At 38.9% G+C, this 27,100-nt stretch overlaps 1 protein-coding gene across 1 annotated transcript in view; it reads left to right on the top strand.

The window, feature by feature from the left end:
- Positions 1 to 27,100, top strand: part of PKHD1 (PKHD1 ciliary IPT domain containing fibrocystin/polyductin) — a 638,127-nt gene that overhangs the window by 189,315 nt on the left and 421,712 nt on the right. The window contains exon 36 of the mRNA XM_036768333.1: positions 23,872 to 24,025. Within this exon, the coding sequence (XP_036624228.1) occupies positions 23,872 to 24,025 (154 nt within the window). The remainder of the gene's footprint in view (positions 1 to 23,871; positions 24,026 to 27,100) is intronic.

Raw genomic sequence — 27,100 nt, forward strand, 5'->3', positions numbered from 1 at the left:
GGCTGAAAACGGAGCTGTAATCAGTTTTACTCTATTTGAGTGCCATAATTTTCTATCTGGAATAGTGATAGTTATATATAACTGATTTTTTTTCAATATTATAGCCCTCCCCCCACTTTTGGATTGCCAAGGAAAATTTTGAGAGGAGTCTTCTTACTCATTATCAATTGTAAAATAAAGGCAGTGTTATATAGTAGAAGGAGTAGGAGATTAGAAGAGCATTTCAGAGAAGTTGTTAGTGAAATGGCACAATGCATAGAGTGTTGGATGGAGAGTCAGTAAGGCCTGAGTTCAAAGCCTGACCCATATACTTAAGTAGTTGTGGCCAAGTCACTGAACCTGTCTGCCTCAGTTTCCTAATTTGTTAACATGGGGATATCACCTAGGGTTGTTGTGAGGATAAAACAAGATATTTGTAAAGTGCTTTGTAAACCTTAAAGCACTCTATAAATGCTTGTTATCACTCAGTTATTTTTGGTTTTGTTTGACTCTTTATGCTCCCATTTGGGGTTTTCTTAGAGTGGCTTGCCATTTCCTTTCCTAGATCATTTTATAGATGAAGAAACTGAGGCAACCAGGGTTAAGTGACTTGCCCGAGGTCTGAGGCCATATTTGAACTCAGGAAGATGAGTCTTCTTGACTCCAGGCCCAGCACTCTATCCTATGCACCACCTTGCTGCCATTCCATTAAACTGTGAGTTCCTGGGTGGAGGGATTGTTTTGTGTACCTAGAATATAGTAGGTGTTTGACAAATGCTTTTTGAGTGACTGACTGGCTTCTATTTTTGGCTCTGCCTCAAACACAGTGGATGGACCTCAGTATTCTCTTTTGGGAAATGAATGCAGTGGATTTGATCATTAAGGTCCCTCCCAGTTGGAAAACTTTGATTTTTGTTTCCTTTGTTATAAAAGAGATGCTTGGGTGGTACTTATGGCCATGGGGAGAGCCAAAAAGAAAGACCTTTACAGTTTCCATATGTAGCTACCCTTAACAACTTGAGTAAATAATCTTTAGCAAAGGAATAACTTCCAAAAGTTTAGAAGATTTGGCTGAAAGCATACTACATGTAGATACAATGTTCTCTGAAGACCTAGATGCTTTTTTTGTTGAATTCTTAGGAAGCTGAATTAGCACTGTTTTCAGGTCAGCCTTTTGAGACCCATTTAGTCTTGGGCCCCTAAGCTTTGCAGGGGCTGCTTGAGTGGTAGCTATGCTTGTGGATTCTTTAGTATGCTTGGAATGTCCACAGCTTGCTTCCTCCAATAGGGCATGCCAAGGCTTTGTATGCAACCATTTGCATACATATACATGTTTATATGTTAGATACAATGAAATCCAGGTGAATGAAGAATTAAGGATTGAAGTGGTATTTGACCACATGGAAATGGTGTATCTTTGGATACACATCTTTGGAAATGGTATCTTTTTTTTCAGTAAAGGCTTTGAAGCCCTTTCACTTTGTGTATGGGTTTTTTTCCTAAGGGGAACTTTGCTACAAAGGGGCACATACTTCCCTAAACAGTAAGCTAGGAAAAATGATTAAGTAGGGAGGCATGTATTTTTTTTGAAGCATGTGACATTGTATTTGAAATACTAAATCTGGTATCATGGATTTTGGAGGTTTTCTTTTTGTAGATCAGAGAAACATTAAAAAAATCATGTTATCCAAATCTTTGTTGGTCCATTCCCTGATCCCAGGCACTCAGCCTTGCTCATATTGACAATTGGTACATGAATATTTAAAATGAAGGATAAAATAAGACATTTTTCCATCATGGAAACCTGCCATGTGGTTTTGATCCTGAAGGTCAAGAGTTTCAATCATGCTGTTCTATCTGAAATCTCTGGGTCCATTTCCTCCTTTGCTTAGTTTGTTGTTACCGTTAGCTGGTGTTATTCAATTATTTCTACATTTTAACCTTACTGTTTACCTCTGATGTTGCTCAAGTCAGTAGATGATTCATTGCATCTGGAGGTAATAACAGAGTTTGGCTGACAAGGGACAGCATGGAGTGGATGAGTTTGGACTAAACAGAACATTGAATTTGAAACTGGACTCTAAAAGCTCCAAAATTCAATTGTCTGTTCATATGTACAAGAGTGCTTATAACAAGCCTACATGCACATTGTAGTGGGCACATAGAGAAAGCAACTAGAACTTAAAGGTCTGTGCAACTTTCCAGAAATATTAGGTATGGAAGGTGTCATTTCATCTTTTTTTTCATTCAACAAGCATCCATTACCTGTAGATCGCCCAAAGCTGCTGGGGGAAATATAAGATTTAGACAAGATATGGTCTCTAACAAGAATTTATAGTCTGACAAAACATTGATCACTTATGAGTTTTTTCCTTATAGCTTTATTGGTACCTTTTGATTTATATCAATCATTTCCCAATACAAAGCCCCTCACATCCCAATTGATCCTGCTTGCATAATATAGAAAATGGTATTGATGATTTTGAGGTAGCAATCATAACAATAATTAATAATAGCAAAATCAGCTAACATTTATGTAGGGCTTAAAGATTTATACAATGCTTTATAGATATTATCTCATTTGATCATTAGTCCTGGGTGCCTCTTACTCCAAATGGGTTACATCCATCAGACAATTATAGGATCATAGACCTATAGCTAGAAAGGATCTCAGAAGCTAATATTATCTTATTTTCTAATCTCATTTTACAGATGAGGAAATTCAGACTCAGGGAAGCTAAGTTACTTGTCTGGGGTAAAAAATGTAGCAAGTGGCAGAGCTGAGTTTTAAACACAGGTCTTCTGACTCCAAAGCCAGCATTCTTTTGATTGTACCACATTGTCTCAGAAATAGTCTTGGGGAACCTTGATCCCCTCAGGAAACAGAGTGGAGTGGAAAGAATACTAGACTTACCATCAGAAGACCTAATTTAGAATCTGGACTCTGTCTCTGACTTAATGTGACATTGGGCAGGTCACTGACCTTTCTTGCATCTCAGTTTCTTTTTTCTTTAAAAATGAGAATAATAACATTTTCATTACTTAGGACAGTGAAGTGGAAAATTTTTTTACCAACCTTAAAGTGCTATAGAAATATATTATCTTTTGATAGACTTAGCTCTTCTCAGCAATATAATGATTTAACAATTCCAAATACTATCCACATCCAGAGACAGAACTATGGAGCCTAAATGCAGATCAAAGCATTCAATTTTTTTCTTTCTCATGATTTTTTCCCCTTTTGTTCCGATTCTTCTTTCAAAACATGACTAATGTGAAAGTACGTTTAATATGATTGTGCATGCATACACCATATCAGATTGCTTGCCATTTTGGGGAGTGGGAAAGGGAGGGAGAAGGGGAAGAAGAAAAAATTTGCAACTCAAAATCTTATTAAAGTGAATGTTGAAAACTATCTTTGCATATAATTAGAAAAAATACTAAGTGGAGACAAAAAAAAGAAATGTGTTATCATTGTCATCATCATTATCATTATCATCATCTAACTGGGATCATCCCTGCACCTGAGGACTCTGGGGAGGCCAAGCTGATTGTGGTGAGTGGTTGAGACTTCAGAAAAATTGACTAATCAGGATTTCTGAACTTACTTAAAGAGGTCTCAAACTCTTTGGATGGGCACAGGGCCAACTGTGGACATTAGAGTACTCAGAACAGTGGATTATCTATGGTTTTCCCAAGTCAAGTCAAGTGAGCAAGCATTTATTTTTTTTAAATTAAATTAAATTTTTATTTTTTTCCAGCTCCAAATTCTTTTCGTTTTCCTTGCCCTATCGCATTGAGAATGCAAGAACAAAACCCACTGCATTAAGCCATTTATACCATACACACACACACACACACACACACACACACACACGTATATATATATATATATATATATATATATATATATATATATATATATATATATATATATATATATATATATATATATATATATATATACACACATATACATTTAGACATGGCTAATGCAGGAATGTGTGTGTGGTGTGTCTCAAGAAGACTAGCATCTCTGGTGTGAGGGCTTTCCGAGCTCTTTTCAGGGCTTCTCATCCACCTTTGGGGTCCACATGATTCACTCAAATCTCACCCATGGCTCCACAAAGCTGTAGCATGCACAGTGGCCACACCCTGGTAGTCTTGGAAGATGGGCTAAACCAGGTTGAGGGTAACTGACAGGCCTCAAACACATCAATGAGGTAGCGGGATACCTACCCCAAGCATGTAAAGAGTTTCCATTGTGGAAAAGGCATATGAGAACAATTTATTCCAACAGCCATGAAAGTGGCTGAAGCAGGTACTGTGGAGTGCTTAGAGCTTGGTCAGACATTGAAGACACCAACGTCATCCACTACATCTCAGGCCATCACCAGTCATCTTGACTTTTGTCTTGCCACTGGACCTTGATGATTCAGGAAGAGAGAATGAGGCTGATGCCTCACTTAAATCCAATTCACACACAAATCAAGACATCATCTGTTATGTCATTGGTCATCTTTGAAAACAAAGGACAAACAACAACAATACACACACACGTCTCATCTGTACTGTAACTCTATCACCTCCATCCCCACCCTGAATCTGGAGATGGGTGACATGTTTCATGATGAGTCTCCTGGAAGTATGGTTGTCATTGTGTTAATCAGATGATCAAAAATTAATAAAGTGTCTTTGTAAGGCACTGTACTAAGTGCTGGATTTCTAGGATAAGTCAAATGTGAGCACAGTAGAACATAAGCACCTTAAGGACAGGAACTGTTTATCTCTTTGTCTTTGTGTCCTAAGCATTCATACGCAGTTTTGGCACATAATAAATAATTGATATATTGTAATGGATTGGTTTGGATTGGACCGATCTTACAGAGGAAGTTCTGGCTTGGCTCAGATCTAAATAGAAACTAACCTCTCCGGGCTTCAGTTTCCTCATCTATGAAGTGATCATGTTGGGTTAGATGGTCTCTGAGATCTCTTCCAGTTTTTGATTTATCATCCTATGAATTTGTATTTACAGAATCAGCCTTTGACCTTCATCAAATGAAAATTGGTCTTTTAGCACCCTCTACTATAGTCTTTGGATATGGTATCCCTCAGAAGAGGAAGGATCAGAGAAGAAAGAAAGGGGTATCAAGGAACCAATTTATTTGTATTAATCAGAATCCTACTCCCTTCCCTAATTGATTCTTCATTACAAAGTAGCTTGTTGCTCCTTCAGCCTGGGAGCTAAATATAATCAACTTTTGTTTGTTTCTGTAAAGAATTTTTTTGCCCTTGAGGAGATCATTATTTCTATTGTATGAATATGGTGGCCCCAACATTAGGAATAATTAGAGCAGATGGCAGTGAATGCTTCTATTGTAAAATACATGGATGCTCATAAAGTGCTCTCTCTCCCTAGCCTCCCCTCCACCTCCTCTTTCCCTTCCATCATATATTCATTTTGTTTTCCTTCAGGTATAAAGGGGAAGGAAAAAAAAGATTTTCTTGGTGTAGGAAACAGAGGAGCTGTCAAAGGTTCACAGCCTGGAAAGTACACTCCATGTATTCCATCACTAAAATTAAGTGTTTTCAAATGTAGTGCAGTCATGGGTCCGTTGCATGGGGAAATAACACGCCGTAGTCCATCACTTAAAATGTTAACCTTGTCTCTTACTAGTGACTGGAAACAGAAACACTTGCTCTGTACTCGCCAGTTAAATGGCAATCTGTCAGCGCGGTGGAAAAAGGCTACCTCGTGTGTGTCAATCTTCCAGTTTGGCTGGATTGCTGTCGTGTGTGTGTGTGTGTGTGTGTGTGTGTGTGTGTGTGTGTATTATACTTGCCAAAGTGTAGACCCTGGGTTAACATCTTTTTTTTAATGCATTTTTTTTGGTGATTCTAGACCATGGCACTTAGCGTGTCACACGCATTTAGGAGATGTCAATTGTCAGTGCTCTTTTGATAAGCTTATATTTAATTATTAATATATTGTAGTTATTTGGAATAGAACACAGAGCATATTTTGGTTGATTTGTCCCTCCCTGTAGGGTGAGGTAAGGTGTTATAAATACATTAGGAGCCACCTAAGATTTTAATTACTGTGGAAAAATCCTTCTCCCCTCCCCGTCCAGGAATGGAAGGAGATTATAAGCTTTGTGCCTCCTACATAGCAGTAAGGAAATGGGCTGAGAAAAGGAGTAGTCCAAGATAAAAAGGGTATATTTAAACTCACATTTAGAACAAGAAAGGTGGACAAAGAAGGGATAGGCCCACTGATTTGAGGGGAAATATAGTCTTGCCAGATGACAGTACCACTTAATTCCTTTAAAAAAATTAAATTCCAATTTCTCTAGTTAACCTCTGATATAGCTCTGGAGAGGGAGCATAGTGTGGTGACTAGAGGACTGGACTTAGAGTGAGAAAGACCTGGGTTCAAATCCTGCCTCTGACACTTGTTTTGTAACTCTGGGCAAGGTGTTTAAAATCTCAGCTGCAATTTCCTCATCTGTAGAATGGAATAATAATACCACGTACCTTGTGGGGTTGGCACATGGTTCAAATGAGACAGTGTATGGAAAGAACCTTGCAAAACTTGGAATGCTGTATCAATGTTAGCCATTTTAACTCTTCACAACTTGGCTCCAACCTACATTTGCAGACTTCTCATCGCTCTTCTTCATATATCCCAGGGTCCAACAAAACAGGCCTTCTTGCAATTAATTCCTCACACATAAAAGTTGTTACCCATACTTGTAATGCACTTTCTCCATACTTGCAACGTGCTTCCTCCATAATTGTAATGCCCTTCTTCCATACTTCTAATGTGTTTCCTCCATACTTGTAGTGCGCTTCCTCTTTTCTTTCCTTTTTTAAATTTAATTTATTTAATATATTTAGTTTTCAGCATTGATTTTCACAAGAGTTTGAATTACAAATTTTCTCCCCATTTCTACCCTCCCCCCAACTCCAAGATGACGTATATTCTGGCTGCCCTGTTCCCCAGTCAACCCTCTCTTCTGTCACCCCATTCCCCTCCCATCCCCCTTTCCCTTCCTTTCTTGTAGGGCAAGATAGATTTCTATGCCCCATTGCCTGTATATCTTATTTCCTAGTTGCATGCAAAAACTTTTTTTTTGAACATCTGCTTTTAAAACTTTGAGTTCCAAATTCTCTCCTCTCTTCCCTCCCCACCCACCCTCCCTAAGAAGTCAAGCAATTCAACATAGGCCACATGCATATCATTATGTATAACCCTTCCACAATACTCATGTTGTGAAAGACTAACTATATTTTTCTCCTTCCAAACCTATCCCCCTTTATTGAATTTTCTCCCTTGACCCTGTCCCTTTTAGAAAGTGTTTGTTTTTGATTACCTCCTCCCCCATCTGCCCTCCCTTCTATCATCCCCCCTTTTTTATCTTCTTCCTCCTTCTTTCCTGTGGGGTAAGATACCCAATTGAGTGTGTATGGTATTCCCTCCTCAGGTCAAATCTGATGAGAGCAAGATTCACTCATTTCCCCTCACCTGCCTTCTCTTCTCTTCCTACAGAACTGCTTTTTCTTGCCACTTTTATGCAAGATAATTTACCCCATTCTATCTCTCCCTATCTCCCTCTCTCAATATATTCTTCTCTCATCTCTTAATTTGATTTTATTTCTTTTAGATATCATCCCTTCATCTTCAACTCACCCTGTGGCCTTTCTCTCTCTCTCTCTCTCTCTGTATATATATATATATATATATATATATATATATATATGTGTGTGTGTGTGTGTGTGTGTGTGTATACATAAACACACACATATACATATACCTACATACACACATATATACACATATATACATACACACACATATACATATATATATATATATGCATATATATATATATATATATATATGCATATTCCCTTCAGCTGCCCTAATACTGAGGTCTCATGAATCATACACATCATCTTTCCATGTAGGAATGTAACCAAACAGTTCAACTTTAGTAAGTCCCTTGTGATTTCTTTTTCTTGTTCTTTTTCTTGATTACCTTTTCATGCTTCTCTTGATTCTTGTGTTTGAAAGTCAAATTTTCTATTCAGCTCTGGTCTTTTCACTGAGAAAGCTTGAAAGTCCTCTATTTTATTGAAAGTCCATATTTTGCCTTGGAGCATGATACTCAGTTTTGCTGGGTAGGTGATTCTTGATTTTAATCCTAGCTCCATTGACCTCCGGAATATCGTATTCCAAGCCCTTGAATCTTTTAACATAGAAGCTGCTAGATCTCGGGTTATTCTGATTGTGTTTCCACGATACTCAAATTGTTTCTTTCTGGCTGCTTGCAGAATTTTCTCCTTGATCTGGGAGCTCTGGAATTTGGCAACAATATCCCTAGGAGATTTCTTTTTGGGATCTATTTGAGGAGGCGATCGGTGGATTCTTTCAATTTCTATTTTGCCCTGTGGCTCTAGAATATCAGGGCAGTTGTCCTTGATAATTTCTTGAAAGATGATATCTAGGCTCTTTTTTTGATCATGGCTTTCAGTTAGTCCAATAATTTTTAAATTTTCTCTCCTGGATCTATTTTCCAGGTCAGTGGTTTTTCCAATGAGATATTCACATTGTCTTCCACTTTTTCATTCCTTTGGTTCTGTTTTATAATATCTTGATTTCTCATCAAGTCGCTAGCTTCCACTTACTCCAATCTAATTTTATGGTAGTATTTTCTTCAGTGGTCTTTTGGACCTCCTTTTCCATTTGGCTAACTCTGCCTTTCAAGGCATTCTTCTTCTCATTGGCTTTTTGGAGCTCTTTTGCCATTTGAATTAGTCTATTTTTTAGGTGTTGTTTTCTTCAGTATATTTTTCAGTATGTTTTTGGGTCTCTTTTAGCAAGTCATTGACTTGTTTTTCTTGGTTTTCTCGCATCATTCTCATGTCTTGTCCCAATTTTTCCTCTACTTCTCTAATTTGCTTTTCCAAATCCTTTTTGAGCTCTTCCACGGCCTGAGACCAGTTCATGTTTTTCCTGGAGGCTTTTGTTGTAGGCTCTTTGACTTTGTTGACTTCTTCTGGCTGTATGTTTTGGTCTTCTTTGTCACCAAAGAAAGATTCCAAAGTCTGAGACTGAATCTGGGTGTGTTTTCGCTGCCTGGCCATGTTACCAGCCAACTTGCTTGACCCTTCAGTTTTTCAGCGGGGTATGACTGCTTGTAGAGTAAAGAGTCCTATGTTCCAAGCTTGGGGGGATGCGCTGTTGATTTCAGAGCTATTACAGCCAGCTCTGTCACACCAGCACTCCTCCTTCCCCAAGAACCCCCAACCCAGACTGGACTTAGATCTTCAGCAGGCTCTGTACTCCTGCTCTGATCCGCCACTTAATTCTTAATTCCTCCCACCTGGTTGGCCTGGGGCCAGAAGCAAGTGCAGCTGTAGTTCTGTAGCTGCCCCACCTCCGCTGCCCCTGGGGCGGTGGCTGAACCACGAACTCTATCCCCCTGTCCCCAGCAGCTTTTCCCAATAACCTTCCCTGTTGTCTTTGGTGTTTGTGGGTTGAGAAGTCTGGTAATTGCTGCACCTCACCGATTCAGGGTGCTAGGGCATGCTCCATCCAGCTCCTGGTCTGGTTGGTCCACGCCCACGCTGGGCTCTGCTCCGTTCTGCTCCACTGCCAGCTCCGTGCAGGATAGACCTTGCCCAGACACCATCCAAGCTGTCCTGGGCTAGAGCCCTGCTTCCCTCTGTTATTTTGTGGGTTCTGCAGTTCTTCTCTGTTGTCTTTGGTGTTTGTGGGTTGAGAAGTCCGGTAACTGCCACAGCTCACCGATTCAGGTCACTACGGCCTGCTCCACCTGGCTCCTGGTCTGGTTGGTCCATGCGGCTCACACTGGGCTCTGCTCTGCTGCGCTCCCAGCTCCAGACAGGAAAGACCTCACCCAGCAACCATCCAGGCTGTCCTGGCCTAGAGCCCTGCTTCCCTCTGTTATTTTGTGGGTTCTGCAGTTCTAGAATTAGTTCAGAGCCATTTTTTATAGGTTTTTGGAGGGACTTGCCAGGGAGCTCACACTAGTCCCTGCTTTCCGGCCACCATATTGGGTCTGCTGCGCCCCGCCCCCCTTCCTCTTTTCTGCCTCTTAGAATCCTTCATTTCCTTCAACTATCACTTTTTCCAGTCCGGTTAGCACCTGCTCTGAAACTATTTATATGTGTTTTGTCTACATCTTGTCTACGCTAGTATTTACTTTGTGGTTGGTTTATATGTACTTTGTATACAGTGGTATTTACTTTGTATGCATTTTGAACATACAGTTATCCCTTCCACACTGTGGCTTTCCCCATCGTGGTTTCGATATATCCTGGGCTAGCATAGGAAATTAAAAGGGATTTTTTGGGGGGAGTTTTGTGGAAGAGGCATACCACAATCAAAGTCCAGCAGGTGACACAGAAAAGTTTCGAAACTAAAAAATGCATAAAACATATGTATGGTATTATATAATAGCAACCCAAATTTTACAGTAAGGTACTATAAACACCCTACAATAGAAAAAATTAAAAGGCTTGATTTCTTCTCTGGTATGAAGGGAGGGTCAAAAAATTCAATTTTCCAGTTTGCTTGGGCACTGCATCCTTCACCCCAGCAATGTGGAAGGGATAACTGTATGCTTATACAGGTTGTTTCCTCCTATACAACATAAACTTCTTGAAGTCAGTTTTGTTTTTCTGTCTTCACTACCTGGCACAGTATCTGACACCCAACCAGTGCTTAATAAATGTTTGTTGATTGATTGCTATACTTCAGAACTTCAATAGACCCATGACTACATGAATATGAATACTTCTTCCAATAGTAAAGCTACCACAGTTATCCATCTGTGGCTTCTCATCATATGTCATTCTTAACCATATCCTCCTATAAATTCTCTATAGAGGAACTATGCAATGTCCTTTTACTCTTTCTCTAGATCTTTTTTACTTTTATTTTTTGTATGTGTGCGTATGGGGGGGAGGAGTCATGGTTACTAGTGCAGTAGTTAGATTGTTTATTTATTATTCATTATTCCTATTATCTGGCTATCCCATCTCATTTTCTTTTTTTTTTGGCAGGGCAATTGGGGTTAAGTGACTTGCCCACGGTCACACAGCTAGTAAGCATGCCAAGTGTCTGAGGCCGGATTTGAACTCAGGTCCTCCTGACTCCAGGGCTGATGCTCTACTCACTGCGCCACCTAGCTGCCTCCCCATCTCATTTTCTGATCATACATGATGATTTCCCTTAAATGCCTTGGACTGCTTATAATCACTATATATTTTTCTACTGTTCTTTAGATTACTTTCAATTTTTATCTTTTGGATATTGTGATATTCCCTGATTAAAACCATATAACATTACCAAGAGAATATTGCTGATGGATTTTTATGCCAGGAAGCAACTTTAGATGATGGATAGATTCTCAGATATTAGTTAATTCATTTCCCCCCTCCTATTAAGTTCTGGGTGCAATTCACGTCATCTGTGAGTTCTGTCCAAGTAGTATGTATTACATTTATTTGTATGTCGTAGTCTTGGTAATAGACATTTTTCATCCACTTGTTTTTTCTTGTGTAAATTGTTAGGCTTCCTTCTGAGTGGACATGGATCTCATTAAGTAGGCTCTCTATTGTAGTAAAATTCTTGGCACATAATATTTATTTGTTGAATAAATAAATAAATAGCTTCCATTAACATGGCAACCAAAGGCAATATCAATGTACCATACCTATGTTATGAGAGAGATTTACTGAAGATTATGAACAGTGTCACCACATAAAATAACGGGGGAAAACAAGGCAACAGAAAGCTTTACATGGTACTTTCCTGTTAGGTTGCACCGAGAACATATATAGATATAACTGGAAGGAGAATAGCAAATAGATGGAAAATGAAACAAATTTAACAGCATTTCTGTAAGAGTTATTTCTCATTACTGATGATGGTAGAACCACCTCATTTGGATACCAGCACTTAGAATCTCTTTTTAAGGGACTCTTTAAGGAAGTAAGCATGACACTGAAGAAGATAAAGTCAAGAAGAGTGCCTGGCCTAGAACAAATATAAAAAGAAGAGATTCTTGCTGTAAATTACATAGCTTTGAAAGGATAGTAGTGTGTACATTGGTGCAATGGATAAAGTGGATAGAGTTCCAGGCTTGGAGTCAGGAAGACTCTTCTTCCTGAGTTCAAATCTAGCCTCAGACACTTTCTAGCTATGTGACTCTGGTTACTTAATCCTGTTTTCCTGTTACCTCATCCATAAAACAAGCTGGAGAAGGAAATGGCAAACCACTGCAGTATTCTTTGCCAAGAAAATCCCAAACGGGGTCATGAAGCACTGGACATGACTGAAAACAACTTAAAATAGTGTGGAAATGATTGGAGTAAAAATCAAAACCACAGATGCTATTATTACTTTAAAAAAGGTATTGAGAGGATATTAGAAACCACCAACCTATCTACCTAACCATGGAGGAAATTACTTAACCTCCAGAAGCCTCAATTGCTATACCTGTAAATGGGGACAATAATCCTTGTAATACCAACCACAGAGAGTGGTTTTAGGAACCAGATGAGATAAGGCATTTAAAGTGCATTACAGACCTAAAGATCAATAGATGCGTAACTGTGGCTAAATAGTTCCACTCAGGGTATTGGATTGACAGACCAATGTCAACTGATACGCTGCTAGAAGGACTTTTCACACTAGATAATCTCCAAATGATGAAATTGCAGGCCTGGGCCCTCAAATTTTTAATATTACATATGTATCAAGTGACTTTGGTGAAAATATGAGTTTTTCTGGGACACTAATACATTGTTGATGGAGTTGTGAAATGGATCCAAACATTCTAGAGAACAATTTGGAACTTTGCCAAAGGGCTATAAAACCGTGCATCCCCTTTGTTCCAGCAATACCACTGCTAGGTCTATATCCCAAAGACATCCAAAAAAAGGGAAAAGGGCCTATTTGTACAAATATATTTATAGCAACATTATTGTGGTGGCTAAGTATTGGAAATCAAAGAGATACCCATTAATTGGGGAATGGCTAAACAAGCAGTGGTATATGATTATAATGGAATATTATTATGCTATAAGAAATGAAAGGAAGCTATGTGGTGCAGTGAATACAGCACCGTCCCTGGAGTCAGGAGGACCTGAGTTCAAATCCAGCCTCAGACACTTGACACACTTACTAGCTGTGTGACCTTGGGCAAGTCCCTTAACCCCAATTGCCCTGCCTTGCCCCCCTCCAAAAAAAAAAGAAAAGACAAACAGTATGATTTCAAGTAAAACCTGGAAAGACTTCCATAAATTGATGCATAGTGAAGTGAACAGAACCAGGAGAATATTGTACACATTAACAGCAATATTATTTGATGAAGAACTTAGCTATTCTCAGCAACAGAATGATCCAAGATAATCCCAAAACACTAATGATGAAGCATATTATCTGACTCCAGAGAAAGAATTGACATTAATTGAATACAGACTGAAGCATGGTATTTTCCACTTTCTTTCTTTCATTTTTTTGTCTTTTATTCAAGCCTCCTTGTACAAAATGACTAACATGGAAATGTTTTACATAATTGCACATGTATAACCAATATCTGATTGCTTAATGTCTCAGGGAGTGGGGAGGGGAGAAAGGGTGGGAGGGCTAGAAAGTGGAATTCAAAACTTTAAATTAAAATGTTAAAAAATTGAGAAAAAGGAAAATATGAGGTTTTAATAGATGGTTTTTTATATCAGACCATGCCATCAGTCTCACATATTTGCCTGAACATATAGAGAACACAAAATCTCATTGAGATTATTATTGCATGGTTAAAAAAATCATCTTATAGGCCTCTGTTTTGGCTCTGTCCTATCTAGTGTTTTTATTAATGACTCAGATGCTTAGTCATGGATATAGAATTTAATATGGCAGTGACATAGGAGTCCCACTAAATCTAATTTGCAAATGGCCCAAAGTTGGACCAAACAGCTAATATCTCTGATGATAGAATCAAAACAATTTGTCAAGTTGGACCAATGACCATAACCACTAAGATAAAATGTAATGGGATTAAATGTGAAGTCCTGCACTTGGTTTGAACTTCAAAAAAGTCAAATAAATAAATTCAGGGAGGAAAAGATGACTTCATAGTAATACCTGTGCAAGAAAACAAAAATAAAAACAAAATAAACCCCAAACTTGGGGCATTTAATGGCTCACCAGCTCAATATGATCCAACAGTATGCTACAGGATGTCTATAAGCAGAGGCTGGATGACTACTTGTCAGGGATGTTTTTGAAGAAATTCCTATCCAAGAGTTAGACTGGATCACCCGTGGGTTCCCTTCAAACTCTGAAATTCTATGGTTCTGATTTTGCAATTTTTGTTTATTCTTCATATCTGATAACTTTAACGTCTGACTTGCCTACGTGGATACCTGATCTAGTGGTTGTTCTCATTTCTATTAGGAGATGCTCTTGCCTGTACCTCCTAATCCCGGTGCCCACCTTCTTCTTCTTCTACTAGTACTGCTACTACTACGACTACTACTACCGTTGTTTTTGTTATTGTCACTGTTGTCATAGGAAGGAAGACGTGAGTTTGGATCCCACCTCAGATACTTCCTAGCCCAGTGACTCTTGGTATGTCACTAAACCTATCTGGAACTCAGTTTCCTCATCTGTGAAATAAGACTATTGGGTCTGATGACTTCTAAAATTGTCTCCAGTTCTAAATCTCTGAATCTCTGATTCTCTGAATTGGTGCCAGGAAGAAAAGGAAGCATGCAAGCTATTCTGACCCATGGCTCAAAGTATGAGAACATCAATATAATTGGGGTGGGAGGCAGTTAAAGTGGCAGGGGGGAGAAGAGTGGCAAGAATGAATTCCTTTCCTAGCCTCAGAATATTCAGGTACAACATACTACCCTTCAATAGTGCACTTTCCCCAGTGATTCTGTTAGGAGATGTCCTCAAGACAAAGCTCTGAGGATCAGAGTCCTGGGATTTTGGCATCAGAGTCCAAGATGAGATTGGTCAAGGTGGACATGATATTGGTTTGATTTGCCTGGCACATGTCCCTTGGGGGAATATGAAGAGAATCTGTGATCGCCAGTGTGAGAATTCCCACCATGAAGCCATCTCTGTATCAGTAGAAAGGTGGTATGGTGATTGCCTGACACAGAAAAAGAGAGGGTAGTCAGCTGGTTCAAGTCCCATACGTAGCAAGTGTCAGAGGCAGGATTTAAGCCTGGTCCTCCTTTTCTCTATACTCTCTATCCTGTGGGTCACTCTGCTTCTGTTGCAGTATAAAACAAGAAACAATATAAGATTTTGAATGCAAGGGTCAAACGTAAGCCAACAAGTTTTTATTAAGTGCTTACTATGTGCCAAGTACTGGGAAATCAAATACAATCAAAAAAGGAGTTTACACATAAGAGGAAGCTGAAAAGTTGGAGAGGAGAAAAGGGCAAAGGTACCTACCACAAGACAATGATAGAGAACTCCAGATGAGTGTGCCCTAGTGTAACACGAAGAGATGGCTGGCCTGGACACCTTTCTTAAATGGGGCTTCTGGGAGGAGCCATCCAATCAGAGGCAGGGTGTTAGGGATGGGCATTACTGATGGGTGAATTCCAGGGCTGAAGTAAAATACAGATAGTGAGTGATATGAGAGTTTAAAGAAGGGAAAAACATACTTTATAAACTTTAATAATATAATATTTTATAATAATATATTACTTTATAACAATATATTATAATATAATTAATATAATGTAATGCAATATGTAATAATATAATCAGAAAATACAATAATATAAAAATAATACAATCAGAAAATATAATAATAATTTTTTATAATAATAAATACTTCATAATCATTTAACACTTAAATGTCAGATTTTGGGAAATTAGGTCATGAATAATTAAAAAAAGATTTTAAAATAACATTTTCCATGTATATTTTTATGCTAATATCTTTATCGTACTAAAAGTTTGCACATGAGACACACAATTAGTATTAAACATTCTTCTTTCTTTCCCATACCACTTCATTGTGTTATTTTAAAACAGTCCACAACCGTGGACAACAATCCACTTTTAGGGACATGCTTCCTACTTTCAAACACTGGGTAGAATTTGGAGAAAATGGCTATTTATAGGATACTTCAGTTGTAGCTCTCTTAGAGTCATCTTGGATTAGAGTCAGACTAACATAGTCTGACTTTGTTAAAGAAAGGTTAGCTGCCTCAAACATTCAGCTTGTAAATAATGACATACTTGCCACACCCTGGGCACTGCCAGATGGCTTTGGTTGGCACCAGAGCATCGCATCAAATTTAGCCATCAGAAAAAGAAAAGAGAAGCTGTCCAAAAAGTAGACCACTGCCTTCTAAAGAGGAAGTTGCCAGTCAGAGTTGTTTTCAGTTGTATCTGACTCTTTGACTGACTTTATGCTGGCCCCTATTTAGGGTTTTCTTAGCAGATATACTGGGGTGGTTTGTCATTTCCTTCTCCAGCTCATTTTACAGATGGGGAAACTGAGGCAAACAGGGTTAAGTGACTTACCCAGGGTCACAAAGCTAGTAAGTGTCTGAGGCCAGATTTGAACTCAGGAAGAGGTGTCTTTCTGCCTTCAGGCCTGGCACTTCATTCACTGTAGCACCTAACTGTCCATTAGAGATTTCTCAGCCAAGTCATATAAGCTTTAGCTACTTCAATTCTTGTCTCAGAGTTACATTTGAAGGATATTTTAGTTAGTCTTTCCTGCAAAGTTGAAAGTATTTCTTCTTGTGTTGTCTTTTTCGGAGGTCTTATAAGTATTAGCAGGGAATGGAGGTACTACTTGGGTAGTATGGAATCCCGAGAGAATTGAGATGACACTCTGATTTCTGCCCTGAAAATTCCCATGGGGCATTCTTGACATGACTAGGTGGTCAGGAGCAGGTGAATTGAGAGGTGACTGCACCAGTGTTTGTGCTAAGTTATTTATGGAAAACACATTATGGGAACAAGGTTCATATAACTTTGGATCAGCATGTAAATGGTGGTGAGAAAAAATGTAGCAAAAATGAGAGGAGTGAAGGCAAGGGAATGACCATTTGAGAAGAGGAAGTGGAAGTGTGCAGCCATTATGGGATCTGGTTCTGAGTTGTTTCCCCCTTTTGTGATCATTGTGCTAAGTGAATGCATTCATTGGTGTTTATATCAACCAACCAATTGACAAACATTTATTAAACGTCTGTTATATGCTAGGCACAGAACTTGGTGCCGGGGACAGAAAGGCATAACTGAAATAGCCTTTATTTCCAAGGAGATAACATTCTATAGGATGAAATGTATGCATGTATATTTAATTTATTCATTTAAATATGATTTATTTATTTTTATTATTATATTATATGTTATTACATTAAATGCAATTAATTAAATTAATTAATCATAATTAATTTAAATACACATTCTATGTGTGTTTGTGTGAATATATAAGCACAAGATAACTTTGGAGAGGAGGTCTCTGTCCTTGCTTCTGCCTTGTCCAATCGTTTTATTAATGACTTGGGTGCTTGGGCACTGCCATAGAGCGGTGAGGTACTGGTCACTGTGGAAGATATGGAAAGGCTTCTGTAGGAGGTGACATCTAAAATGATCTTTGAAAGAAGCTAAGGATTCTAAGAGATAGAGGTGAGAAGGGAGGGCCCTCCAGGAGCGGGGGACATCTTGTGCAAAGCACTGAGATGTGATATGCTCTATAAGTGAGGAACAGAGAGAAGGCCACTTTGGCTGGATCATAGTGCCTGTTAAGGAAAATAATGTATGATAAGGCTAGAAAGGCAGTTTGAATCTGTGTTGTGAAGGGGCTTTAAATGCCAAAAAGAAGAGTTCATTTTTGATACTAGCAGCAATAGGAAACATTAAGAATGTCACTTTGGCTACCTTTGTGGAGGATGGCGTGGACCACAGTTATGGTTTGCGTTACTTCAGAGCCCGTTTAAATTTTGCATCTGGTTTTATGATGAAATCTGGGGTCAGTTCCACTTTAGAGTTGCCTATATGAATGATAGCAATTGAAATTATTCTGAAATATTCATTCCTAGAGAAGGCATTCCCAGGAACAGGGCATACAAGGTAGGTTTACCTATCACTCCAAAGATGAGGACTTGTAGTACTATTGCCAAATAGGAACAGATATCTAAATTCCATGATATAAAGCCAGCTAGGTGGCACAGTGGATAGAGCTGTAGGCCTGGAGTCAGGAAGATCTGAGTTCAAATTTGGTCTCAGACACATAGCTGTGTGACCCTGAACAATGCACTTGACCATCTGTAAAAGGGGGATAATAATAGCACTTGCCTCCCAGAGTTGCTGTGAGGATCAAATCAGGTAATATTTGTAAAGCAGTTAGCACAATGCTTTGTACTTGGTGAGTGCCGTATAAATGTTATCTATCATTATTATTATTATCAAATGGGATATTTATAAAATACTTAACACAGTGCTTGGCACAGAGTAAGTGCTTAATAAATTATAATTATTATTACATATATTGCAAGACTTATATTTTAGCAGGCCTTATTATGATAAGTATGACTTTTCCACACTTTGCTTTTCATTAGAATAATAAATATAACTATTAAAATAGATGAAATTGAACAAGTAGATTATCTCTAGTACTGTCTTTTAAAACATTTAGGTACATTTTGGTGTCTTATTAATCAGAGTTTAAACTAATGCTATTCTGAGCTGATTTATTAAAAAATATTTATTGTGTGTCTGTTATGTACAGAACTCCTAAAATTCTAATAGGAATGTTAGAGGAATGCTATAGGTATAATTTACTTAGGTCTCAGCAAAGCATATCACAAAGGCTCACCTGCTAGTCTCATGGACAACATGAAAAGATGTGGGGGAAAGACAATAATAGTTCAGTTAGATGGCTTTGGAACTAGCTGAATCATTGGACCTGAGAACTTAGTCAACTCTTATACCTTGAAGTCATTTAAACTTTTTAAATAACACAGGTAAGCAGAATTTTTTCCAGTCTTTTGTTTACTTTTGAAACAGACTAGTTTCATTATATTCCGTGACTTGGATAGAGCTTCTCAAAAGAAAAGCTAGTTCTAGAAATTCAAGGGTTTGTTTACTGTTGTACAGATGATGGAAACCAAATACTTTTCTTGAAACTGTTAGCTCACAAACTCGCACTGGTGTGAGCCATTGTAGATTGAGGTTTTTTTTTAAAGAATCTTTTATTTTTTTCTAATCACACATAAAAACATTTTTAACATTAGTTTTATTCTTTAATTTGAGTTCCAAATTCTCTCCCACCCTTTCTCTCCCCCCACAAGACATCAGGTAATTTGATGGTTATACATGTGCAGTCATGCAAAACATATTTACATATTAGTCATGTTGTGAAAGAAAACACAGATTCCCCATCCCCAAATACAAACACCAAGAAAAATAAAGTAAAAAAAAAAGTATGCTTCAAACTGCACTCAGACTTCCTTAGTTATTTCTTTGGAGGTGGAGAGAATTTTTCATCATGAGTCCTTAGGAATTGTCTGAGACCTTTGTATTGCTGAGAATAGCTAAATCATTCCCAATTGGTCATTGTACAATATTATTGCTACTGTGCACCATGTTCTCCTGGTTCTGCTCATTTCACTTTGTATCAATTCAAATAAGTCTTTCCAGGTTTGTCTAAAAGCATCCTGCTTGTCATTTATTAAAGTACAATAATATTCAATGACAGGTAGATAGAGCTTTTAATGTGGTGTGTTGGGAAAAATCATATTTCTATCCAATCTATCTGTATTTATATGTATCTATATCTTTGACTAAACATTTCAAACACTACCATGGCTTTATAGGTGAGTCCTCACCTTATCTTGTCAAATATAGTCTTTTTTGTTGGAGTGGTTGTAAGTATGGAAAACTATCTTAGGGAAAGGTGCTCATGTGGCATTGAAGGAATCAAATACTTTTTTTCATGTTAGTTTTTGTCACAGGATTTTATTGGAGTTGGTTAAGTTGGCAAATTTATGTATGGAAAGCACGGACTGGCTTAGAAGGCAGAGTGTTATTTCAGAGACATCTCCTAAATCTTACCAAGTCTTGTATCAGCTTATAGAAAGTCTGTTTATACCTGGTGGTATTGATGGTGGGATGTCATCAGGTACATTACATCCTCCTTTTTTGGTTGTCCATTCATTTTAGTCACGTCTGACTCTTCAGAGCCCATTTGGAATTTTCTTGGCAGAGATATTGAAGTGGTTTGCTATTTCCTTCTCCAGCTCATTTTACAGATGAAGAAACTGAGGCAAACAAGGTTAAGTGATTTGCCCAGGGTCAAACAGCTAGTAAGCGTCTAAGGCCAGATTTGAACTCAGGAAGATGAATCTTCTTAACTTTAGGGCTGGTACTATGTCACCTAGCTGCCCCACATCCTGCCTGCTTTGACAGCTAAGCTCTATAGGGCAGGAGAGTCTTAGGTATTACAATGATAACTCCCAAGGAAAGGAATAGAAGAAAGGGAATTTAGAAATAAGGTTGGGTAAAAACTTCCAGAAAAGTAAACTGATTTTGGGGCGCTATTCTTACTAAGTCGAGAATTGTGATACAGGGTGTGGATGCTTTGTGCTTTAGTATCCGGCAATCCCACCGTGTATTTTTCATCCAGGTTCCACTGCAAATAGAGAACCTCCTGTACTGTATCACAAACAAGTCCTTGCTTTGCTTATTGCCCCAACTTGCTGATCGGTGACTTCTTTCAAGATAACTGGTGGTGTTACCAGTCCATTTAAGGTGACATGGGAGATTTGCAGATACTGCACATTCCCTGAAGTTCAGAGAAACATTGACATGTTGAAGGAAGAAAACGAATGGCATACACTTCCTCTCTAAGGCAGGGAATTTTCAGCTTGTTGTTTTTGCAAAACTTCTAGCTATTTATTTAGGGCTTGGTTCAACAGACTTCATGGACCAATCAAGGACTGAGCATGTTACAAGTCTTCCTTGTATTTTTCATCATGTGTTTTTGGGAAAATGATTTTTTAATCTTCTGCAAAATGGGAGTGAGGTAATTCATTTATCCTAAGGTAAACGCAAAAATATTTTCCAAGGACCTGGAGATCTATTGATAGAAGCAGATCATGTATCAGTATATTTTGCGAACTTTAAATTGGGTGGAGAAACTGGAGAATTGAGCCAAGGTACTAGATTAAGAAGATGCCTGATTTAGAGGGTTATGACAGCCATTGCAGTTTTTCAGCAGCATAGAAACAATAGAATTTGTCACCTAATTAGCAGAGTAATTATTTAAAAGAGAAAGTTACCAGCTGTGTCGAGTTCTTTTGATGACCCATCCTATTCCCTCCTCTACTTATGTGACCTCATGCCAGTATCATTCTCCTCCTCCTCCTTCCCTTCTTTTCTCTTCTCCTTCTCCTCTCTCTCTGGCTCTCTGTCTCTGTCTGTCTCTGTATCTCTGTCTCTCTCAGTCTCTCTGTCTCTCTCTCTGTCTCTCTCTGTCTCTGTCTCTGTCTCTCTCTCTCTCTGTCTTTCTCTCTCTGTCTCTCTCTCTCTGTCTCTCTCTCTGTCTCTCTCTCTGTCTCTCTCTGTCTCTCTCTCTCTCTCTCTCTCTCCTCCACAGAGCAGTGCCTGCCCCCCCAATTCCCACCTCCTTTTTTGATCATGCTGTTTGCTTCAGATGCAAAAATTCCCAGTTATAGCTCTGCATAAACAGTAACTTAATGATCGTGATAAAGATGGAAAAAGAGGTTTTCAAAGACGTTAAATAAGCATAGGGAGACTTCAGATGATATTTGAGAAGGCAGATTTTGCCCTGTGAAATCCTCCATACTCTAGTGGAAAGAATACTGGATTGGATAAAAGTCAGGAAACTCAACTCATAGATTCTAATATGAACTTTGCTAATTGCTAGTCATATGATTGTGGGCAAATCACTTAACCTCTCTAGGACTCAGTTTTTTATCTGTAAAATCAAGTTAGCTAATCTATTCCACCTGCCTTCATAAATAAACAAATTAAATGACTCCTATTTGGCAGAAGACAATTTTCCTAAAGAAACATGGTGGAATACAATGAAAGGAACCAGTGAGGTGACTAGATGATTTATATGACCCTTTCCAATCTGTGATTCCATGATACTGGAGTTTCCTCATCTTATCATTTGTGGTGTCATAATATAGTTTGATAATTAAGAACATTAGTTCTCTATCCTCACCTCTACCCTGATTCCTTAAACTCCAGTCATTACAATACTTCTAGCAAGACTTCCAGAATAGTAGGCACTCATTCATTTAACAAAAACTCATAGATTTAGAGCTGGCATGGACATTAAAGGTCATTTAATCCACTCCTCTCATTTGTAAAGATGAGGAATCTCTATGTCTCTCTGTCTCTGTCTCTGTCTCTCTCCCTTTCTCTCTTGTCCAGAATTGCATAGCTAATAAGTATCAGAAGTTGTATTTGAACTAAGGTCCGTTACTCCATCTATTATACAACTAATATTTTCTGATATCTATCCTTCCTTTTCTTTTGTTCTTCTTACACTGGTTTCCCTACCTTACCCAGGCTGGAAGTACCTTACCCAGACTCATAGCCTGATCCCACTGGTGATCAGCACAGAGGCTTTAACTGACCTGGGATGATTCTCTCTTCCTTGGGCAGCATGGTAGCCCTTTCTCTAAGGCTTTTACCATACTGATGCTGGACTTAATTTAGACACAGTGGTTAACTTTAAGCCCTACTGCAGCTCAGAACTCATAAGTCCAAGGGATCCACTGGCCTTTGCTTTCTCCAGTAGCAGGGATTACAAGTGTGTACCACAAAACTCAGCTAAATGGTTTGCTTTCATGTTACCAACATTTCTCATGTATATTTCCTTCTTCCTCGAGAGCCATCCCTTATGGCAAAGAATAAAAATAATTGAAAAAGTCTGACATTATGTCTAGTATTCCACATCCATGGTACCTGACCTTTGCAAAGAAGTGCCTTCTCATGGTGGGTTTTCTTTTGTTCAAAAAGAAAATAAAAATAAAGTTCTGAGAGGCAGAGAAAAGGTGGGGATGGGTAGTTGGTGATTTTTTCTCTCTATCTTTATTTCTCTGCCTCGCCTTTTGCCCGTCTCACTGATAACATTCCTGGCTATTTGCCTGTCATCCTGAAGTCAATCAGCTTTCTGTCTCTGTACGGGTTTTGTTCAGTGCTACTGAATGATCCAGAGAGGAAAAAGCAATAATAATACCAAATAAGGTAGAATGGGAGGAGGGGGTAGGGAAGCACTTGAAAAGAGGAATGTCTCTATAAAACAGGGACACTTGGCAGTAGAGCCAGTGAAAAATGATACCAATTATATAAAGCAAAATGCCACCCATCAAGCAGAACATTTTAATTCTCACTATTCTCAGCTATTTATTACTTTTTGTACAAGACTCAATACATGCCCCTCAAAATAAAATAAAATTAAATTAAAAAAAACCCCTTTAGATTCACTTCTTCTCTCTCCAACCACTATTAGGTAGGAAGAGACTCTCTGTTGAGAGCAAAAATAAGAAAACACTTCTCATATGTCATTGTAAGTTTACAAGGGCTATAATCTGATTGCAATACATGAACTTGTATTGGGCATTTCCAGGTTCAATTTCACTTCATTCTTCAGTCTCTGTTTTGATGGAGGAGGAAAAAAAGGAGGGAGTGATTTATGGTGTCAAAGATTTTGCACTTGATTTTAATTTTCTGGTTTCTTGCAAATCACACAAGTGTACCTGCTTTGACGCACCCAAGTTCCTCTGACTTTTGTTGGAAAACCAGATTTAAAACAATTTAAATAACCTTCTCTTTTTCAGGACTTTCCCCTTCAGGTCTGTCGTAGATGGTCCAGGGCTCACAGCTGGATTCCCCAAAGTTGGCCACAAGATGGCGACAACGTCACAGTGGAGAGCGGCCAAACCTTGCTGCTTGACATCACTACTAGCGTCCTCAGTATGCTGCACATTAAAGGTCTGTAGAGTTGGAGAGTTGATGGTATTTTTATGATTTTAATTTTCTTCAAGTGGGCCAGGGGGTGGGAGTTACTTTTTTTTTTAAGTTGAAGGACTTGATTGAATTCTTCCTTCCAGGCGCATGGTCAAGAGTGTGTGCGGGGGGGAAGAAGGGCAGCCTGCCTTTTGATGCTAGAGATGAGGTCCCAGGGGCATCAAAGTTGGGAGCCCCCTTTTTCCTGAGTCTTTGGAGCCCAGTGCCTCTTTAATTTCGCTTTTAAAGGACAAGAAAACCAATGTGGGCAGCATCCTTAAAGAGCGCCATTGTTTCCTAGAACTCTCTTTAGACATGCCTATTCTAGATGGCTCCCACAACATAGCCAGAGACCCTAAAATTAGGTAGTGTTGCTGCCTTTGAAATTCTCTGCCAAGAGAGTAACTTCCTCCTGCCTTTACCCTGTTGAGGTTTTCATTTCTTGATCTCATGAAAAGGCAAATAAGTATACTTCCTTATTACAAAATGAGCGGCAGAACTTAGGAAGCTAGAAACTTGGAAGGGAAGGGGGATGCAAAGTTGAGGTCAGTCACTGGCTCTTCTCCGGCTTTTAGAAGTGATTTTTGCCTCTCTGTGCCTCAGTTTCTCATCTCAGTTAAGTAAGTATCAATATCTCTGCCTGCTCTGATGAAAAATAGTTATTCAAAGTGACTTGAGTCAATTCAATGCCATTTATGTCAACAAACATTTATTAAAGGCCTATTCTGTGCCAGGTGGTGGGTTAAACTCTGGAGATACAGTGACAACATTAAAACAGTCGCTGCCTTCAAAGACATTACATTCTTTATGGAATGCTGGCAGATAAAAAACATGTTTGGGAAATTTGATCAATTATAGAAACATGACAGAACTTTGTACCCAGGTGTAAAGTTTTAATATACTCATATGTAGAATTCTTCAAAATATTTGCATCCTGTCTAGTATGTAAAGCTCTAGTCATCTCTAAAAGATTTAACTGTGGCCTATATGGCGAGACATTTTTGTTGATCTATGTCCTTAAAGCATTCTTAAGTATCAAGAAGACTTTTTCAGCCAAACTGGTTAATTAGGACTCATTAGGACAACCAAAGTAATCTGCCAGCTTGGGCTCTGGCCCCTCCTCTTTTTGTGGGCCTCTGCATATGGATAGCCAGTGGCTTAGGGAGTCTTGCCTTGTTGACAGCTGCCCCTTGCCTAGGGGCTAGAGATGATAGAGTTAAGTGACCCCCTGGAAACTGCAGTTCAGAGAAAAGAAAGCCTGCAGAGACCCTTAGCCACAGGGCTGTTCCTTTTACAGAAGTATAATCCCTCCAAGGGGTATGGGCGACTTCAGGAGTTCAAGCATCTTTGGATTGTATTCAGAGAGCCATTGGGGAAAAGTTTTTCAATAAAAAGTTGCCTAGTCAAGTCCCAATTTGACGACTAACTTCAGAAGAAGTGAAAGAAGGAATCGGATGTGTGTGTGTGTGTGTGTGTGTGTGTGTGTGTGTATGGTGTGTGTGCAAGTGAAAAAGCAAGAGACAGAGCGGCATACACAGAGAAGACAGGAATAAGGGAAAAAAAGCAAAAAAAAAAAGCTCTGGTGTTAGGAACCAGAGAAATATTGAAAAGAGCTAGTGTTTACCTTTGTCTCCAGACTCTCCAATTTCAAGTTCGGAGTTAAATGAAATGCTCTACTCAAAAGTCTTTTACTTCCCAGTAACTGTTTTTAGCAATTATCTGACACTTTTACCAGATGACCCAAATAGGTTGTGATCAGACTAAGAAGTTTGAGGATCACATGGAAGGGAGGGGAGATGATTAGGGGTCTGGAACAAGTTGGAAGGAATACAAAAAAGGAGTGGGGGAAACTGGAACAGGTCCAAACTGGATATAGGAATGTAAAGAACAGAATTCTGAGATTTCATTACAGAGGTAGGTGGAATCATGGTATCCTGGTCACTGCTCTCTGGTGGGAAGGACATATGTGGTTTGATTGAGTCCTCAGTAAATGGTCAGAATTGTACCGGGTGCTGAAGGTGATACAAGACAAATCCTTTGCCTTCAGATAGTTTGCAGTATCATCAGGGAGGGTGAGACAAACAAACGTGATGCTTGTAAAGAATGATATGAGACAGTTAATATTCCAATGCTTCTGTGCATTGGAATAGCAATAGCTAACACTTGTATGGTGCTTTAAAACTTGCAAAGTGTCTTACAGATATTATATCATTTTGTCCTCAGAACAACCGTGGCAGGTGGGTTCTATTATCATCCCCATTTTACAGATGAGAAAACTGGGCAGACAGAGCTTAAATGATTTTGTTATCACACAGCTAGTAAGTGTCAGAGGCTGGATTGTAACTCAGGTTTTCTTGATTCAGGGTCTGGTAGTCTCTATGCTATTACCAACTAGTTGTCCTACACCTAACTATATGGAGTCCATGAATGAGCCCGGAGTAGTGAAAGGAACCAGGAGGAGGATAGACTCGAGCCAGGCCTTGAAAGATTCTTAGGATTTGGACAGATAGAGAGATAACAGGAAAAGATAGAATCATTGGGTGCAGGTAGCTAGGTGGTTTATTGTTTAGGCAAGAGTGGGGAACCTGAGGCTTTGAGGCCACATGTGCCCTTCTAGGTCCTCAAGTGCTGTCCTTTGACTGAATCCAAACTGCACAGAACAAAGCCCCTTTGAGGCTGCAGGGTCTCCACCCCCGAGGGCTGGACTTGGCCAAAGGAAGATTTGAAGTCTGATCCTGCCTCAGGCGCTGACTAGCTTTGTGACCCCGAGCGAGTCACTTAACCTCTGTTTTCTCATCAGTAAAAATAAAGATAATGGTATCACTGACTTCACAGGGTTGTTATTAGGATCAGCTGAGATAACATAGGTAAAATACTTTACAAGCTCTAAAATATTATGTAAATATTAGCCGCTATTATTATTGATTATTGACTATTATTCTGGAAGAGAACTTCTATATCATGGAGCAGCCAGGTGGCTCAGTGAGTAGAGCACCAGGCCTGGAGTCAGCAAGACCTGAATTCAGTCATGAACTCAGACACTTTACTAGCTGTGTGACC

This window comes from Trichosurus vulpecula, chromosome 7 (genome assembly GCF_011100635.1).
Source record: "Trichosurus vulpecula isolate mTriVul1 chromosome 7, mTriVul1.pri, whole genome shotgun sequence".
NCBI classification, from domain to species: domain Eukaryota; kingdom Metazoa; phylum Chordata; class Mammalia; order Diprotodontia; family Phalangeridae; genus Trichosurus; species Trichosurus vulpecula.